Here is a 21,214-nt window from a genome sequence, read left to right on the forward strand (position 1 = left end):
ACAGAAAAGCACAAATTTTGTCCTTCAATTCCATTTTCATTTTTGTTGAGGGATTTTTATATCAAATGTTTTTTGTATTAAATTGCCATTAACACATAAAAAGCACATGCTTTTTTATTGTGTCTTATTCACATTTAGATTAACCATGTCTAATCTAGGCCAGTTTAAAAAGTCTAACGCCCGTTGCCATCATACTTTATGATGTGAATAGCTTATTTTTTATATTGTCTGTGAACCTGACTTGCACACTTCTGGTATAATACTGACCCGAACTGTAGAACTTTATGGCATCGTTGGCATAAGTTTGCACACCTTCACTATATTTCTGGTATTTCCTGGTATACTACAGGTAGGTAGAGTATCCACCAGAAAGATCATTACAGGTAAGTAACTTTTCGTTTGGTGGGCCAAGCTTCCACCGACAAACATTCACAGTAAAAGTTCTCGTCGTTCTGAGGGACTAAAATGGCAGCGATGGAGCTGCACAACTTAAGGCCCATAAAAAGATTAAGAAAATTGAAGGTGGTTCACCACGCAAACATAGATGAGATGCCTTTAAATTATTGTTTATAATTAAAAGGCGAAAACATAATTTCTGGGTCCACATTTGGAAATTCCAAAATGCATTTGCACATTATAAAATGTTTTTACCTTCTCTGTGCCATTACATAGGAGAACTTGTATATAAATCAGCTTCTAAGCTGGGCCAGTAGGAACAATCCAGGCCGAATTGCTTGGCCATGTGCCCTCTGAACTAGGACACAAGCAACTTCAGACTGGTTCGGTCTTTTTGGGCCTTCTTGAGTTAATGCAGCTTTGTGTCTTCAACCTTGTGAAAAGGTTTTAAAAAATAATGCAGTTGATCTTTGTTTTTTGTTATTATATTTATTTTTAAAAGTTGGCACTTGAACTAAAATGCTACCCTCTTTGTGTTTTTGCAGGTTCCTCCTGATTTGCAGAATGAAGTGCTCATTAGCCTTTTGGAGACCGATCCAGATGTTGTGGACTATTTGTTGAGGAGGAAGGCTTCACAGTCATCGTAAGTTGGCCTGGTTTTATTCCCCTATAGGTTTGGATGGATTTTTTTCAGCTTTCCAGTAGAAGTGGTCAAAATCCTAATTGTTTCTGTTCATCAATGTAGTAGTCTTTTTATCTGACGGTAAACGGGTACATTTTCCACGGCTGTTAAATCTGTATTTTTTCTTAGTGTGGTTTTGGTGATATGCGCACAAAAACAATAGCCAGTATTTATTTTTTAGAAGGGTCCATTGTTTTACTGCTCGTAAGGAAAGACAAAGCCCTCTGCATTAGTAATTCACAGTGCATGCAGACCAAATATGACATCTCTTAGGTTCATTTTACTTTTGAAATGTTTTCTTGCTGTGTTCACAGTTGTATAATACATTGCTTAAGTGTACCGTTTAACAGCCAGAATGTTTTCAACAAGATCCACTGTTAACTGTGGTCATGGCTGTCCTTTGCCCTACAAAATCAGCGCTGCTAAATAAATACATGTGTGACAGTGCAATTTGCTCTGTTGTCGGGGCCAGTGAAACAGTTTACGACCAAAATAGGCATCAAGAAAAGGCAAAGTATGTGGAACTGCATTTAATGAAAGGTAAATTATGCAGCATCTGTATTGGGATTGTTGTCTAACTGGTATTCCCTTTTTACAAAACAGTTTTCGATAATATATATGGTGTAAAATGTGTAGGTTCTTTTAGAAATAAAACGTATACCTTCATCAAAAAGGAATCAACATTTTAATAATTTTGTTTTTCGTTGGCAAAGAACAATGTGGAATACAACTTGAGTAACTACCCGTAGTTGAGAATATTTCACGCCTTCTGCCCTTTAGTTTTTGGTTGTTTAAGTAAGGCACCCCATGCAATGGGTATGCCCAGATGTGAGCTCATTGGTCATTTTCTTTTTTTTTTTTATGTAGCTTTATATAGTGCGGGGTATCAGAGCGCTTTACATATCACCAGTTGCGTTACATGAGGACACAATCATTTTTGTTAGGCACGGGGAGATTAAGTGATTTGCCCAGAATCACAGGATGTTCAGCGTCATTGCCAAGACTCGAACCCGGTTCCCCAGATTCGAGGTCGACTGCCCTAGCTGTTAGGCCAGCTCCTAGACATTGGGCTCAATCCGCACCTCAGTGATGAGGCTCATCTAGGCCCGAACCGTTCCGGGCTGTGATTAGAACCTTTTTTAGGGAGCGCAGTATTGAATTTATTCTGTGTTCACACCTTGAAGTTATTCGAAGCACTCATTTCAATCAAGAAACAAACTCCAAGCATAATTTCTACATTCCATGTTTGTAATGGAAGGGTCTTCCTCAGAGTTACTTTATTTTTCAAGACATCAGAAGTTAGAGAGAGATGCAAAGATGTTTGACACGATTAAATTCTGAGGGCCCTATTGAAAAAACGACTTAAGGAACACTGCGTTGTAAACCTGATTTGCCATCAACTATAAACATTACATTTTTCCATTCCCTTTGAAATATATTTAAAGATGTAGGTTTTTGTTTATTTCTTTGTAGAAAGACACTTCTTTAGCACATCTGGTATTAACGTCCTCTGGGCAAAATACTCATGTTTCCACTACCCAAACAAAACAATTTGCATGTGAAAAATGACTGGTTAATATGTGTCTGTTGTCGGACGTTGCATTGAATTCTGTATGATATGCGGCCTCCTTAGTAACTTTTTATCCATTTGAGCTAGATTTTTTTTTAACAGTTGCAAACTATACAGCTAATGTTATTTATTAATATTATTATTATAATTTTAGACTAAACAGTAAATATGTTCTCTCGGGTTCAATAGCTTATCAAGGCTCAATAGTGTCAGTAAGAATCTTAAAACTTACCTATTCCCCAAGGAGTGATGTCACTGACCCTAACAGCCCTAGCCCTAATCACCACCCGCCCACTACATTAGCGCCATGATATCCCTATGGGATAAATGTTGCGCTTTACAAATAAATAAAGTAGGACTCCACAGGTAGGAAGAACTTGACAGTCCCCATCACAGAATCGTTGTATACATGAGGCTTGGAATCAAGTAGCTCATAGCTCCCTTTGTATATCAGGCAGTACTGGATAATCAAGACCTTTGGTTGTACATCATTCAATTCCAAAGTATCTAGTTCACAAGCCCCAGAAATTGATAAACAGAGTAATACTCATTATTCTAGCAGTGCTTGTAGGTTTTGTGTCTTGGTGCTTTGGGACCTAACGAAAGTAGGATCTCGAAGTACAGTCACTGACAAAGCCAATATGCCTGGCCGCCTTTTGGCTTTGTCAATGCTTGTTTTGTCGTTTTTTGTGAAATGCATTATTGGAGGAGATGCTGGGCCACCACAAATGAAAAAAAAGCACATACTAAAAGGAAAATATAGTTTTTTGGTCTTGTAAAGCACACATTGCCATAGGAGTCCCCTGCACTAAAGGGATCTACTTTGTGTAAGGAGGTGCTCTTTGTTAACAAGCATTTGCAATGCAATAGGTCTCGCATTTACGTGAGTTTGAGCTATTGACATTGTAAATGACAATGCCTTTTATTTTTGTTTCTGTTTTTAAAACGTAAATAAAAGGCATTATTATTTACAATGCCAATAGCTCAGACTTGCGTAAATGCGAGACCTATTGCATTGCAAATGCTTGTTTTATTTGTGTTTGCTTTAAAAGTGCTCGTGCTTCCAATTGACCCTCAGATGTAATGAAGAGACAGCCGAGGGGCTAAGAGAACAACAATATGGTGTCAGTCACTGAGGTAAAAGGGTGTGTGACGCCACTTCATCTAACCCTGGCATTTTGGTGAATAGATGTGTATCAGAGACTCAGTGATGCAGCGTGAAGGGAAGCTCGGCTGTCATGTGCCTTGGTCTTCGCCTGTACTCACTGCACTCACAACCATAAGCTCTGAGTGAGACAGCTCATCACAAAAACACACATGCTACTGAATCATAACAGGCAGAAAACAAAGAGACAAGTAAGGGTGAAGCAAACCAAGCAATGCAGCTGAGATACAGTCAACGACTGACAGTGAACGGCGAAGGGACAGAAAGGTGGCGGGCAGAGGCAGACACGAAAGAGACATCCAGTCTGAAGATCACACAGGGGAGCGGAGAAAAAGATCAACCGGCCAAGGAAGCAGTGGAGGCAGCAACAGACCGGGTGAGATGGGCTGGAAGGACACAAGGAGACTAGAAAACAGGGACAGACGGAACCCTGCTGACAAAGGCAGGGGGAGGGGAAGGAACGATCAGAGGCAGTGAGTACTGGACACAAGGAGCAAACAAGACTCACATGACAAACAAGCGGCCGTGCGGCCGCGAAAGTGAAAGTGATCGCGATCGCGATCAAACATCAAAGCGGCCATGCGGCCGCGACAGTGAAAACAAATGGTGTGCAGGCTGCCAAATGGTGCGCACGCACATGCACGGTATTTGGAGGCCTGAAAGTACTCTTTTGCACTTCCAGATCCGCCATTTACAAAAGCTCTTGCAAGAGCAGCGCTAAAGCGCTGTCTCAGGCGAGACCTAAAAAGCAGAATATCATCACTCAGTGTAGTTAGCCAATGGCGGAACTGGCTGATCTACAGTTACATGCTGTTTACTGTAATTGTTAGAAGGAAAACAAAGTAAATGACACATCAACAGACCAATGGATGAAGGTGGTTGACTGAAAGGCCCTACACATAAGTGCATTACATACATAATTTTATTGAAATCAAAAAGTCTTGGCTGACAGTAAACTTAAAAGAGGATAGATTCTTAAACTTTCCATAGCTTCGGAGTATTTGGTCTCTTTGCCTTTAAACCTAGCCAATTATCACGTTTGCTGTAGTTAATTTCATTTCCAGTGTTGGAGTCCCCTAGACAGTCATTAGCTATAAGAGATTGAAGGGCCATGGCTATTCGTTCCCAACTTCTCGGTAACTGTGCCGATGAACAACAGACCCTCTCCTGGCTGTAGTCATCCCACAGAGATGCCACAACCATTGTGCAAGTTGTGACATTGACTGAGGGATCAGTGGTTCAAAGAACTATTAGAAATACTTGCCCCTAGATGCGGTTGAGCTATCTACACCACAAAATCAGGCCTATATTTTCCATCTTCCACAGAAAGCCATCATCTCTTATGGTTGTGATATGGCATATGGGCCATAGCGTTGCAAACCTTTAACCTCTTTTGGGGATGGCTTCCCTTCAGAATATTGTGGAATAATAAGCACAGGAGCATGCAATCTATAGTGCCACTCCAAAATCACTTTCATTCTCGTTGTAAAGGTACTACTATGTTTGACTCTCAAAGACCTTAAGAAACACCTGTTCCAGTAATTGCTGCGTTTTTGTAATTCTAATGCAATATAATGTTTTTTGCTGGTTTTAATGAAACCCAGATCGTCCTCAGAAATACAGAAATCCAATTAAACGCCTCAGTAGATGAGAGGATTTCAATCTTTTGTCTTGTACTGCCACAGTATTCAATCATTTCTGTGGAGGTGGATTAGGGAAACTGTTTGGCAGGGAAAACATAAGAAGTTCTTATCCAATAATCGTTTAAAGATGCCTCACAATATTTCTGACGTAATAAAAAATAAGGAATATATAGGTGAGTAGTAGTCTTCTTGCCTTTTGATTGTCAGTCCAAAATACAATTTGGATGTGGTGTTTGTGTTCTTGAATGAAATATCTTGAAACATCCAAACACTTGTGGCTCGAACATTTGGGAATAAGAGATCCAGCACACATTGATAGATTCCTTTGGTAGATCGACCTGTAAGCTATATGGTATTGCTAACACTGCTTTATATACAGTGCTGGTTTCCTAAAGAGATCGAGAAACAGGTGTATATCATCTATACAAATCAATATTATGAAGAGGCATTGGTTATATGCAGGTAAAGACTGCACCCAATGTGCATCTATGCACACTGGGGATCCTTGTATTCACTAAATTTAGGGCAGTAAGTACCTTGACCTACCTCTTCCACTTAGATTTCCCTGTATGCGAGGTCTAAAACCGCATCACTTTTGTAGATGTTAAATGGAAACAAGAATTGCGTTTTCAGTGTGGTCACCTAGTCATCCAGTTAGTGGCCATATGGTCAGTAAAGGTGTGAAACAGTAAGTTCAATGGCATGTGTGGCTATAGATACACATACAATGCATTCTCCTGCCATCTAGTGTTGGGATCGGAGCTGTGCAATTTGATTTTCTTCAAAGAAGTCTTTCAAGTCACGAGGCAGAGTGACGATTACTCTCGGCGATATTGTGCATGGTCAGGTACTCATTTGTTAGATTGTTTTCTCTCCGCCTTTGGGTTCAGACGTATGTGCCTTTCATCCGTTCAGTACGAGTCTTCGGTCCTATCCTGTCTTCGACTGTATAGTTTGTCTCAGTTGTGCTTTTTCATTACTTTGCCATTTTTATAAACTTTGTTGGTTCAGGCACCTAGGGATCGCTGTACGGGACAACGGCCGTTTCTGACCTACCATCTCTTGTGCACATTGGGTATAGAAGATGTGTTTCTGATGGAATGAACACCTTTTCGATTTTGCCCACAGTGTCTGTCCAAATATCCCCACACTGATCAACACCCAGTGTGCAACCTCTGTCTTTCACCTGACCACCTCGAGGCTGACTGTGATGAAGGTAACTCTTTACGTTCCAAATCTCTCCAAGATTTAAGAATTTGTCGGTTGGAGATGTCTCCCCGGAGTGAAGACGACACCCCTGATATTTTCGAGGAGCAGCATGCACAGGAGGAGCCTGCTGAGGAAGAATAGTCTTTCTTTGTGGAAGAACTCTCTGGCTACAATGTGGACGAGGAATTAGAGTACACCCTTCCACTCGGGCTTCACATGATTACTGTCACCCTAGACCCTGCTCCACAACCAAGCAGACCGTATAACACTTACCCTTCCCAATAATAGAGGTCGTGGGACTGCCATTGCTATCAGGCCATGGTCAGATTCGAAACAACACTTCGCAAGCCCTGCCCCCGGTTTCGGCTCTGAAAATTTCCATTAAGGTTAAGTCCTCGGTGTTGACCTCCTCAGATCGAGAGCATGCATCAGCCTTCGGGACCAACTCGGCAACTAACCTCATCTGCCTCAGTGTTGAGCAAGAAGCACTTCTCTGCTTCAAAACCCTCGATTCCCAAACAGTCTGATTAAAAACTATGAAGCATTTCTCGGATTCCATGTCTGCGGTTGAGCCTATCCTTGAAACAATGGACATTTGACAATGAAAGATCCAAATTCAAGAAGGCTCTATACGAATAATGACCTCTCCTTCACCAAAGAGGCAATTAACTTTTAAGGATTAATTGGATGTTGTTCCAAAAAAGAGATCTAAGAAAAAAGCTACCAGTTCTGCTCATCATCCTCTTCCACCATCACCTCACCCTCCACCTCCCCCACCATCATCACCAGCTCCACTATCCATCCCCTACATCACCACATCATGACCCTCTTGATGCTACACCTCCAGGATCACTAAGATCAAACACTAGGTCATTGGGAGACCCATTAGGGGATCCTGACCCATGGGACACATACGATATATATCCCATTATGCAAATCATCCACATCTTTAAGCAGCTTGACCATCCCCCCTGGAGATGCTAGTTCTTTCAACAGGTCATTGCTAGGGCAGCTACTTATCATGGGGTTAAGCTGCACAAGACTTACTCTTCAATACCCTCTCATCCACCAATAAAAGCTACACAGTTTTTGCCTATGCTTCAATATCTTCAAAGAGCCAGTCCATGCCAAAGTTATTACCCACGGGTAGATACAAAGTACAAAGCGGGTCCGTCAGAACCCCTCTTTACACGGCGTCAGGTACCACCAGACTCCATAGTTGCTAGTCCTGCTCATAAAAGAGCTAACAGCCAGGCAACTGGGGATACGCCACCTCCTGAAAAGGAGAGTAAGCATATTGATGAAGCAGGTAAGAGTAGCAGCACAGGCAGCAAATCACTGGACACCACCTTAGATAAAATGAAAAAGGGCACAAACACTGCTAAAGCTATGGGAGTCTTGAAAACTACTATACCTAGAGGCTCCTTTCGTTGTCCCGGCTATAGGAGCGGATATAACTCCACCACCACTGATGCCTCAACTTCTCAACAAGAGCAGGACCAATCCACCAACAGTAAGGGCTATTTCAAGGGCTCCTTCAAAGGTAGTAACAATAAAGAAAGGGGCAGGAGTGCCTCTGCATGTGGTGCATCATCCACTGCAAAATAGTGACTGCCCAATCCTTTCCACCAACCATACACCTGTCGGGGGAAGAGTACAATTGTTTCACACAGTCTGGGAATCCATCACCACAGTCCAGTGGGTACTAGTCATTATCCAACATGGTTACCGCCTGGAGCTCATTACCACCCTACTTAACATCCCACCTCATATTCACAAGTTATCACAGGATCATCTAACATTGCTCACACAAGAGGTCCAAACCCTTCTTCTCAGAGGGGCCATAGAACCAGTCCCTCAGCAATAACAAGGCACAGAGTATATTCGCTATACTTTCTGATTGCGAAAAAGGGCGCGTCACTAAGACCAGTCTTAGCCCTCAGTCCTCTCAACCACTACATCCTATCCGAACACTTTCATATGGTCACTCTACAGGATGTCATTCCACTTCTACAACAGGGCAACATTATGGCAACACTGGACATAAAGGATGATTACTTTCATATATCCATACATCCTGCTCACCGCAAGTACCTCAGGTTTGTAATAGCAGAAAAACACTATCAATTCAAAGTTCTTCCATTTGGGGTCACTACCTCACCTTGAGTCTTCACGAAGTGCTTGGCATTGGTCGCACCACATCTGCGATGCCGAAACGTTCCCATATTCTCATACCTGGATGATTTGTTTTTATTAAAGCCAATACCCATCAGCAATGCCAAAAACACATTCAGTTGACAGCGGATCTGCTCCACAATTTAGAGTTCACCATCAATGTCCCCATATCTCAGCTTCAATCTCTTCAACTTCAGCCATACTTAGGAGCAATCCTCAAAACACAATTAGGTTAAGCTTACCCCAATCCTGCTCGAATACAAAATTTTCAAACAATTGTACCTCAATTCCAATCAGACAGACTGTCATGTGTCTACTGGGAATGATGGCATTTTGCATTGCCATGGTTCTCCTCGCAAGACTACACATGTACCCACTAAATCAATGTCTGCCTCACCAGTGGTCTCAGTCACAGAGTCCTCTTGAGGATTTAGTGTTGGTAGGCTGCCGCATTCACTGTTCTCTCCAATGGTGGATCTCCAACAATCTGTTGAAAAGGCAGCCTTTCTTAGACCCTGTGCCTCATCACTTTTACCACAGATACCTCAGAGAGAGACTGGGGTGCGAACCTACAAGACTTGACAATACAAGGTCTTTGTGATGCAAAACACCAATCTCTACACACCAACTGCCTGGAACTTCAGGCAGTCGTCTTAGCACTGAAAGCTTTCCTTCCTCATCTATCCCACAAACATGCACTAGTTCGGACAGAAAATATGACAGCCATGTACTATTTACAAAAACAGCAGGGACATGGTCCTCTCAGCAATCACACCTCTCTCAGACCATATGGAACTGGTCTCTTCACCATCACATTCTTCTGTTGGTGGAATATCTGCCGGGGTTGGACAATTCGTAGACCTGCTCAGTAAGATACATCAATAGGCCCAAGAATGGCAACTTCACCCTCCTTCCTTACTTTCAAAAGTGGAAATTGATCTGTTCATCACAGTCAAAAATGCAAAATGGCCATATTTCGCCTCCAGGTAATCACACCCACTATCCAAGGGCAACGCACTATGGATGAGTAGGTCAGGGATATTTGCCTATGCTTTTTCACCTCTCCCTCTCATTCCATTTCTAGTTTAAAAATTCAGGCATACATCTCTCACCATGATCCTTGTAGCTCACACATGGGCACAACATCCATGGTTCACAACACTACTAGATCTCTCAGTCCTACACGAGAAGCCCCCAAACAGGCCGGACCTTCTCACTCAGGATCAAGGACAAATCAGACATCCAGACCCCAAGATGCTCAAACTAGTGATCCGTCTCCTGAGATCATAGAGTTTGGTTACTTAAACTTACCACCAGAATGTATTGATATTCCTAAGCAAGTATACACGCCCAAAACCAGAGCCTGTTATGCTGCAAAATGGAAACCTTTTATTTGCTACTGCCAACCCAAAGAAATTAATTCTATTAAAGCCACAGTGCAGGACTATATTTATCTGCTTCATGTACAAAAGTACAATTTTGCATACGCTTCTATTAGATTGCAACTTGCTGCAATAGCTGCCTATATATCACTGTTCAAAATACCAGTCATTAAAGCGTTAATGGAAGTATTCAAGTCATTCCACCTCTGGTTCCTCCAGCACTCTGTTGAAACCTTAATATTGGACTCACTAGACTCATGGGTCTTCCTTCTGAACCTATTCACTCATGCCCCTGCCAGTTTATTTCATGGAATGTCATTTTTAGTTGCCATAACCTCACTCAGGTGTGTAGGTGAGCTCCATGCATTAACCTTAGAAGAACCTTTCTTTCAAATACATAAAGACAAACTTGTTCTCCGTACTAATCCTACATTTTTACCTAAAGTAGTCTCTCACTTTCACCTTAATCCATTGTGCTCCCAGTTATTTTCCCTAACACTGATTCTGTAATGGAAAATCTCTTAATACCCTAGATGTAAGAAGAGGACTCCTGTTCTACATAGATATAACTACAACTTTCAGAAAGACAAAGCAACTGTTTGTGGCCTTTTCTCCACCCCATAAAGGCAACCTTAAATCCAAGTCAGACATAACCAGATGGATAGTCAAATGTATTCCAAACTGCTTCATTACAGCTAAAAGATCTTTACCTGCAACTCCTAGAGCACATTCCACTTGTAAAAAGCAGCAACTATGGCCTTTTAGGAAATATTCATATGACATTTGTAAAGCAGCTACATGGTCGACCCCACACACATTTATTAAACACTACTTTGCTGATGTTTTAGCATGTCAAAAAGCCAATGTAGGTCAGGCAGTGCTGCATTCTCTTTTTCAAACTACTGCAACTTCCACACGCTGGCCACCGCTTACATGGAGGTCTGCTTTACAGTCTATTCAGAGCATGTGTATCTACAGTCACACATGCTATCAAACTGATTATTTACCCTGTAAGCATCTGTTCGCGGCATGTAGTGCTGTAGATACACGTGTCCTCCCTCCTCCCCAGATGCCTGTGGCCGTTGCATTTACATTTCATACTTATCTGATACATTTAGCATGGACACTCTACCTCAGGTTTCGAAAGACTTCTTCAAAGAAAAATAACTTGCAAGCTCTGACCCCAACACTAGATGGCAGAAGTATGCAGAGCATGTGAATCTACAGCAATATATGCCACAAACAGATGCTTACAGGGTAAGTAACATAATCCTTATATAGCCTTGCTTGGTTCTGTATGGCCCTTGGGTGGTTGTCCAAAAAATTTGAACGATAGGAACTATACAGTTTGTAAAATAAAACTTAGGCGAGGCAGTGTATCTGGCTGAGCATTTGTGGGACCACATGCCTGGTTTGCCTCAGATTAAGAAAGCAATTTTTGTGACCTACATTTCTCTCACCTGCTTGAAGGAGATAAAAAAGTAGAAGTAATATTACACCTATTTTACAATTTAATGGAAAATGCTAAAAGGTACCCATTACACATCTGCCACGTGAACTGAAAATTGCAAAATAACCAGTGGTTGAACCACTGTCTTCTGATAATTTGTGAATTTTATATTGGTGACCCTGCAGACCTCAGCCCCCATGAAAAACTGTGCACTTGGATTTGCCAATTTACGGACATTTCCAATGAATTTGTTTTTCTGAGAAAAAGTAAGTGATTTTGCGTCTCTTTAAGAAAAAAAATAATTATATTTGCGTCCCCAATATTCTCACAAATGTACATGGGCTGCTCCAGTAAATAGCCTTTGAGGTGCTGAAAAACACAAATTCTCTCGCTCAGTAAGTGGGGGGGGGGGTAGCTACTCTTGTTTGAACTACCTCATTGCAACATTTTATAGATAGCCATTTAGCCCAGGAATGTGCAAACTGCTTGCCAATTAAATGGGTAAGGGTATCTTTCTGAGAAAAAAACTGAAGATGGTAAAAGTGCTTCAGATTCCGTCGAATACCAGGCTTTGCTCTGAGGAATACCCCTCCCGAGGACTTGACGTTTTTCCCAGGCTTGCATTGCGAGTGTTCAAAATGAATTCACTGGAAGTTCTGATTGAACCCAGCCTTTGAGCTTCTTTGGTTGAGGTATTTAAAACATAATAAGATATGATCTATTAGTAACTTGAGGATAAATTGAAGCAATTCCAGGACGGTGAAATGGAAACCATGCATAAAACCTAGTTCAGAGAAAGGTTAAGGAGTGCAGTATACTGAGGACACGAAGTGAGTTGGCAAGAGGTTATGCTGCTTTCTAGTGCATCCTTTTTAGGTCTCGGCTAACGAAGGCTGCGCTTGTGCAGTCTCGCTTGCGAGATTTAAAGTTTTTTAGTACGGGGCTTGAATCCGCCCCTCTTCTCCATTGGCTGGCTTCCTAAACAGAGGCCAGCCATTGGAGGAGAGGGGCGTCTGTCCGTTTAAGCCCCGTCTTTTTCGGATTCGGGGTGGTGTTTTTTACTTTCTTTCTCTCCTCTGGAATGTTAACATTCCAGCCAATGGGAAGAGGAGAGAAAGAAAAACATGCCCCTCAATCCGAAAATTTGCTGTGTTTCTCCGAGGCATTTCTGCTTGACCTCGGAGAAACATGGTTAGCAATCCGGCGAGCTCCTGCGGAGTCCTGGGGTATGCACAATATCTGAAGTTGTCTCTAAGCATGTGCCGAATATTGTATGTATTTTACATGGGTTATTGAATGTACTGGGGATGTGGTTGCCTTTAATTTGTGAAAGCGTGGACGCACATTTGGAACCTTTTATGCCATTACACTATGTATATACGTTCTTGACACTGTATTATTAACTATGTGCATGTTATTTAAATACTATGCTGATGTCTGAGACACGCATGAGACCGTTTTCAGATCATCTGCAATGTGACTTTCAACAAACTGCTCGATACTGCTCTTCCATTCGAGCAGGGACGAAGGCGGGTTTTAGCTTGCCACTGGGAAAGTGTACCGAGTAATTTTGTTTCTTTTTATTTACTCTACACGGGAATATCTTGAACGCGTTTTAGGACATTTCGCAATACTGCCAGCACTCAGAGGGTGCCCAGTTACAGACGCGTCACGTTTGGCAAACTTTCCTCCGCGCCCCTTGCGTACACGCTGACGCAGAGCCAGCTCGCAATACTGCCAGCACTCAGAGGGTGCCCAGTTACAGATGCGTCACGTTTGGCAAACTTTCCACCGCGCCCCTTGCGTACACGCTGACGCAGAGCCAGCTCGCAATACTGCCAGCACTCAGAGGGTGCCCAGTTACAGACGCGTCACATTTGGCAAACTTTCCTCCGCGCTCCTTGCGTGCACGCTGACGCAGAGCCAGCGTTATCTGTTTTAGTCGCGCCGCTCACGGAGCCGTGACCGTAGCCGTTTGTGTAGATTCACCTTCACAGAAGGATGTGAGCGGTCGGGCCTCCTCGCCTGACTGTGTGATGCTTTTTATGTGTGGGAGGCTCTCTGTGTGTGTGTGTGTGGGAGGCTCTGTGTGTGTATGTGGGAGGCTCTGTGTGTGTGTGTGGGAGGCTCTATGTGTGTGTGTGTGGCTCTGTGTGTGTGGCTCTGTGTGTGTGGCTCTGTGTGTGTGGCTCTGTGTGTGTGGCTCTGCGTGTGTGGCTCTGCGTGGTGGCTCTGTCTGTGTATGGGTAACTCTGTGTGTGTAGGTGGCTCTGTGGGTGGCTCTATTTGTGTGTGGGTTGCTCTATGTGAGTGGCTCTGTATGTGTGGGTGGCTCTGTGTGTGGGTGGCTTTGTGTGGGTGGCTCTGTGTGTGGGTGCAAATGCAATAGGTCTCGCATTGGAGAGTGATTAAGCTATTGACATTGTAAATAAAAATGCCGTTTCTTTAACCCCTTCGCTGCGGCGGGAATTCCGCCGCAGCGCTGGGGGGTGCGGGGGGGCAGCGCGGTGGCGCTGTGCTCATGACGGAGCCACTCCGTCATGAGCCACGGTTGAGCTGTGCTCATGACGGAGCGGTTCCGTCATGACTCCGCCCAGTTGCGCTGTCCCCCCGCACAGGTGGGGAAACAGCGCCGCGTGGGCGGAGCGGCCGCCAACGGTCGTGGCATGACGGAACCGCTCCGTCATGAGCACACTACAACCGTGGCTCATGACGGAGCGGTTCCGTCATGAGCGGGGAAGGGGTTAAATGTTTTAAAAACAAAAACATAAACAAGAATAATGTCATGAGCAATGCCAACAGATCTAACTTTAACAATGCCGAGACCATTGCATTGTAAATGCTTGTTTCTCTATAGAGCCATGAAGCAATGATTTTGTGTTTTTAGGTCTCGCCTGACGCAGCGCATGCGCTGGTCTGGTGAGACTTTTTGTGAGGGCTCAAAAAATGCTACCATGGCCAGCCTAGAGCTACAGTGCATGTGCGCAGGCGCGCGCTTAGGAGCAGAGGCTGGCAAACCTAGTCATACTCATTAAGCACCTGCGATCACTTTCACTTTCGCCAGCGATCACTTTCGCGGCGCCCCTTTGATGTTCTCGTTCAAAGAACATCAAACATCAAAGAACATGTTGTTAATGGTTTGCTGCGCCCGTTTCACTTACAATGTGCTTTCTCTTTCCACAAACTCGATGTTTGTGTTCCTTTATTTTGAGATGCTTTTAGTATTACTGTTTTGTGACTTAAAGAACATTAAGGACATGTTACTGTGAAACTGGACAAGGTTCACAGCGTTTATTTCTGATCGCAGCGGCTGCTTTATGTCCGTTGCACCATTCAGGGAGTCCTTTGGTTGGCGCTTTCATGAGGACATGATGAGGAAGCTAGAAACTTTTGGCACATTCTCTTTAAAAGCACAGCATGTTGGCGACTGGTTAATCGATTAGACCTATTTATCGCTTTAGATCTCAAAGTGCTATGGTGGGTGCAGCAGTTACTACTCATGAAATATGGGTTGCAACTCACAAGGAGGGGGCAGGTTTGAGTGCACATTGGCTGCAATCGAACTCTTAAGATGATGGGCTGTGTGTATCCATTATCATCACTCAGTCTACGCTAAGTGATCTTGTTTGTTTTGTTGTTGTGTTAATGCTTTGCTGCGCCCGTTTGACTTACAACGTGCTTTCTCTTTCCACAAACTCGATGTTTGTGTTCCTTTATTTTGAGATGCTTTTAGTATTACTGTCACACACACAACCACACACACACAACCACACACATACGCACACACACAAACACACACAACCACACACACGCATACACACAACCACACCAAACCACACCCACAACCACACCCACACACCTACAACCACACACACAACCACACCTATACACACCCGCACACACACAATCACACACAACCACACACACAACCACACACACAACCACACACACAACCACACACACAACCACACACAAACACACACACACAAACACACACACACAAACACACACACAAACACACACACACAACCACACACACAGCCACACACACACACCCACACACAACCCCGCACACAACCACACACACACACACACACAGAACCACAACCACACACACACAACCACACACAACCACACACACACAACCACCCACAACCACACACACAACCACACACAACCACAACCACACACACAACCACACACACCCACACACACACACACACACACACACACACACACACACCCACACACACCCACACACACCACAACCACACACACAACCACACACACAACCACACACACAACCACAACCACACACAACCACAACCACACACACAACCACACACACACGACACACTCAACCACACCCACACCCACACCCACAACCACACACACAACCACACACACAACCACACACACCCAACCACACACACCCACACCCAACCACACACACCCACACCCACACACAACCACAACCACACACACAACCACACACACAACCACACACACACAACCACACACACAACCACAACCACACAACCACAACCACACAACCACAACCACACAACCACAACCACACACACACAACTACACTCACACAACTACACTCACACAACTACACACACACAACTACACACAAACTACACACACACAACTACACACACACACAACCACACACACAACCACACACACACAACCACACACACACAAAAACACACTCAACCACAACCTCAACCACAACCACACACAACCACACACTCACAACCACACACATACGCACACACAACCACAACCACACACACAACCACACACACAACCACACACACAACCACACACACAACCACACACACAACCACACACACAACCACAACCACACACACAACCACAACCACACAACCACACACACACGACACACTCAACCACACACACACCCACACACACACACACACACAACCACACACACAACCACACACACAACCACACACACACAACCACACACACACAACCACACACACAACCACACACACAACCACACACACACAACCACACACACAACCACACACACACAACTACACACACACAACTACACACACACAACCACACACACACGACACACTCAACCACACACACACCCACACCCACAACCACACACACAACCACACACACAACCACACACACAACCACACACACCCACACCCAACCACACACACCCACACACAACCACAACCACACACACAACCACACACACAACCACACACACACAACCACACACACAACCACACACACAACCACAACCACACAACCACAACCACACAACCACAACCACACACACACAACCACACACACAACTACACTCACACAACTACACACACACAACTACACACAAACTACACACACACAACTACACACACACACAACCACACACACAACCACACACACACAACCACACACACACAAAAACACACTCAACCACAACCTCAACCACAACCACACACAACCACACACTCACAACCACACACATACGCACACACAACCACAACCACACACACAACCACACACACAACCACACACACAACCACACACACAACCACACACACAACCACACACACAACCACAACCACACACACAACCACAACCACACACACAACCACACACACACGACACACTCAACCACACACACACCCACACACACACACACACACAACCACACACAACCACACACACAACCACACACACACAACCACACACACAACCACACACACACAACCACACACACACAACCACACACACAACCACACACACAACCACACACACAACTACACTCACACAACTACACACACACAACTACACACACACAACTACACACACACAACTACACACACACAACCACACACACACACAACCACACACACACACAACCACACACACACACAACCACACACACACAACCACACACACACACAACCACACACACACACAACCACACACACACAACCACACACACACAACCACACACACACAACCACACTCAACCACAACCACACACTCAACCACAACCACACACAACCACACACTCACAACCACACACATACGCACACATAACCACACATACAAACACACCCACAACCACACCCACAACCACACCCACAACCACACCCACACCCACAACCACACCCACACCCACACCCACACCCACACACCTACAACCACACACCTACAACCACACACACAACCACACACACAACCACACACACAACCACACACACAACCACACACACAACCACACACACAACCACACACACACACAACCACAACCACACACACAACCACACACACACGACACACTCAACCACACACACACACCCACACACACACACACACACAACCACACACACAACCACACACACACAACCACAACCACACACACAACCACAACCACACAACCACACACACAACCACACACACACAACCACACAACCACAACCACACACACACGACACACTCAACCACACACACACACCCACACACACACACACACACAACCACACACACAACCACACACACACAACCACAACCACACACACAACCACAACCACACAACCACACACACAACCACACACACACAACCACACAACCACAACCACACACACACAACCACACACACACAACCACACACACAACCACACACACACAACCACACACACAACCACACACACAACTACACTCACACAACTACACACACTCAACCACAACCACACACAACCACACACTCACAACCACACACATACGCACACATAACCACACATACAAACACACCCACAACCACACCCACAACCACACTCAACCACAACCACACACTCAACCACAACCACACACAACCACACACTCACAACCACACACATACGCACACATAACCACACATACAAACACAACCACACCCACAACCACACCCACAACCACACCCACAACCACACCCACACACCTACAACCACACACACAACCACACACACAACCACACACAACCACACACAACCACACACAACCACACACAACCACACACAACCACACACAACCACACACAACCACACACAACCAAACACACACACACACACACACACACACACACCCACACACACACACACCCACACACCCACACACACCCACAACTACACACCCACGACTACACACCCACGACTACACACCCACGACTACACACCCACGACTACACACCCACGACTACACACCCACGACTACACACCCACGACTACACACCCACGACTACACACCCACAACTACACACCCACAACTACACACCCACAACTACACACACACAACTACACACACACAACTACACACACACAACTACACACACACAACTACACACACACAACTACACACACACGCACACACACATACGCACACACACAACCACACACACAACCACACACACAACCACACAACCACACAACCACACAACCACACAACCACACACACACAACCACACACACACAACCACACACGCACACACACAACCACACACGCACACACACAACCACACACGCGCACACACACGCACACACACACGCACACACCCACACACACCCACACACACCCACACACACCCACACACACCCACACACACCCACACACACCCACACACACCCACACACACCCACACACACCCACACACACCCACACACACCCACACACACCCACACACCCACACACACCCACACACAACCACACACACAACCACACACAACCACACACAACCACACACAACCACACACAACCACACACAACCACACACAACCACACACAACCACACACAACCAAACACACACACACACACACACACACACACACCCACACACACACACACCCACACACCCACACACCCACACACACCCACAACTACACACCCACGACTACACACCCACGACTACACACCCACGACTACACACCCACGACTACACACCCACGACTACACACCCACGACTACACACCCACGACTACACACCCACGACTACACACCCACAACTACACACCCACAACTACACACCCACAACTACACACACACAACTACACACACACAACTACACACACACAACTACACACACACAACTACACACACACAACTACACACACACGCACACACACATACGCACACACACAACCACACACACAACCACACACACAACCACACAACCACACAACCACACAACCACACAACCACACACACACAACCACACACACACAACCACACACGCACACACACAACCACACACGCACACACACAACCACACACGCGCACACACACGCACACACACACGCACACACCCACACACACCCACACACACCCACACACACCCACACACACCCACACACACCCACACACACCCACACACACCCACACACACCCACACACACCCACACACACCCACACACACCCACACACACCCACACACCCACACACACCCACACACAACCACACACAACCACACACACCCACACACAACCACACACACAACCACACACACAACCACACACACAACCACACACACAACCACACACACAACCACACACACAACCACACACACAACCACACACAACCACACACACAACCACACACACCCACACAACCACACACACAACCACACACACCCACACAACCACACACACACAACCACACAACCACACACACACAACCACACACACACAACCACACACACACAACCACACACAACCACACACACAACCACACACACAACCACACACGCGCACACACGCGCACACACGCACAAACACACACAAACACAACCACACACAACCACACCCACAACCACACCCACAACCACACCCACAACCACACAACCACACCCACAACCACACCCACAACCACACAACCACACCCACACCCACAACCACACAACCACACCCACAACCACACCCACACAACCACACACACACACACACGCAACCACACACACACACACGCAACCACACACACACACACCCACACACACCCACACACACCCACACACACCCACACACACCCACACACACCCACACACACCCACACACACCCACACACACCCACACACACCCACACACAACCACACACAACCACACACAACCACACACAACCACACACAACCACACACAACCACACACACACACAACCACACACACACGCACAACCACACACACACGCACAACCACACACACACGCACAACCACACACACACGCACAACCACACACACACGCACAACCACACACACAACCACACAACCACACAACCACACACACAACCACACACACAACCACACACACAACCACACACACAACCACACACACAACCACACACACAACCACACACACAACCACACACACACGCACACACACACGCACACACACGCACACACACACGCACACACACGCACACACACAACCACACACAACCACACATGCACACACACAACCACACACGCACACACACACGCACACACGCACACGCACACACACACACGCACACACACAC

At 45.5% G+C, this 21,214-nt stretch overlaps 1 protein-coding gene across 2 annotated transcripts in view; it reads left to right on the forward strand.

Moving 5' to 3' along the window:
- The window catches only part of ARHGAP6 (Rho GTPase activating protein 6), a 1,083,331-nt gene that overhangs the window by 944,428 nt on the left and 117,689 nt on the right, over positions 1-21,214 (forward strand). For both annotated transcript variants that reach the window (XM_085622292.1, XM_085622293.1), the window contains exon 10: positions 942-1,039. In XM_085622292.1, coding sequence (XP_085478418.1) covers positions 942-1,039 — 98 coding nt within the window. The remainder of the gene's footprint in view (positions 1-941; positions 1,040-21,214) is intronic.

Source organism: Triturus cristatus, chromosome 8 (assembly GCF_964204655.1).
Source record: "Triturus cristatus chromosome 8, aTriCri1.1, whole genome shotgun sequence".
In the NCBI taxonomy this organism is placed as follows: Eukaryota; Metazoa; Chordata; class Amphibia; order Caudata; family Salamandridae; genus Triturus; species Triturus cristatus.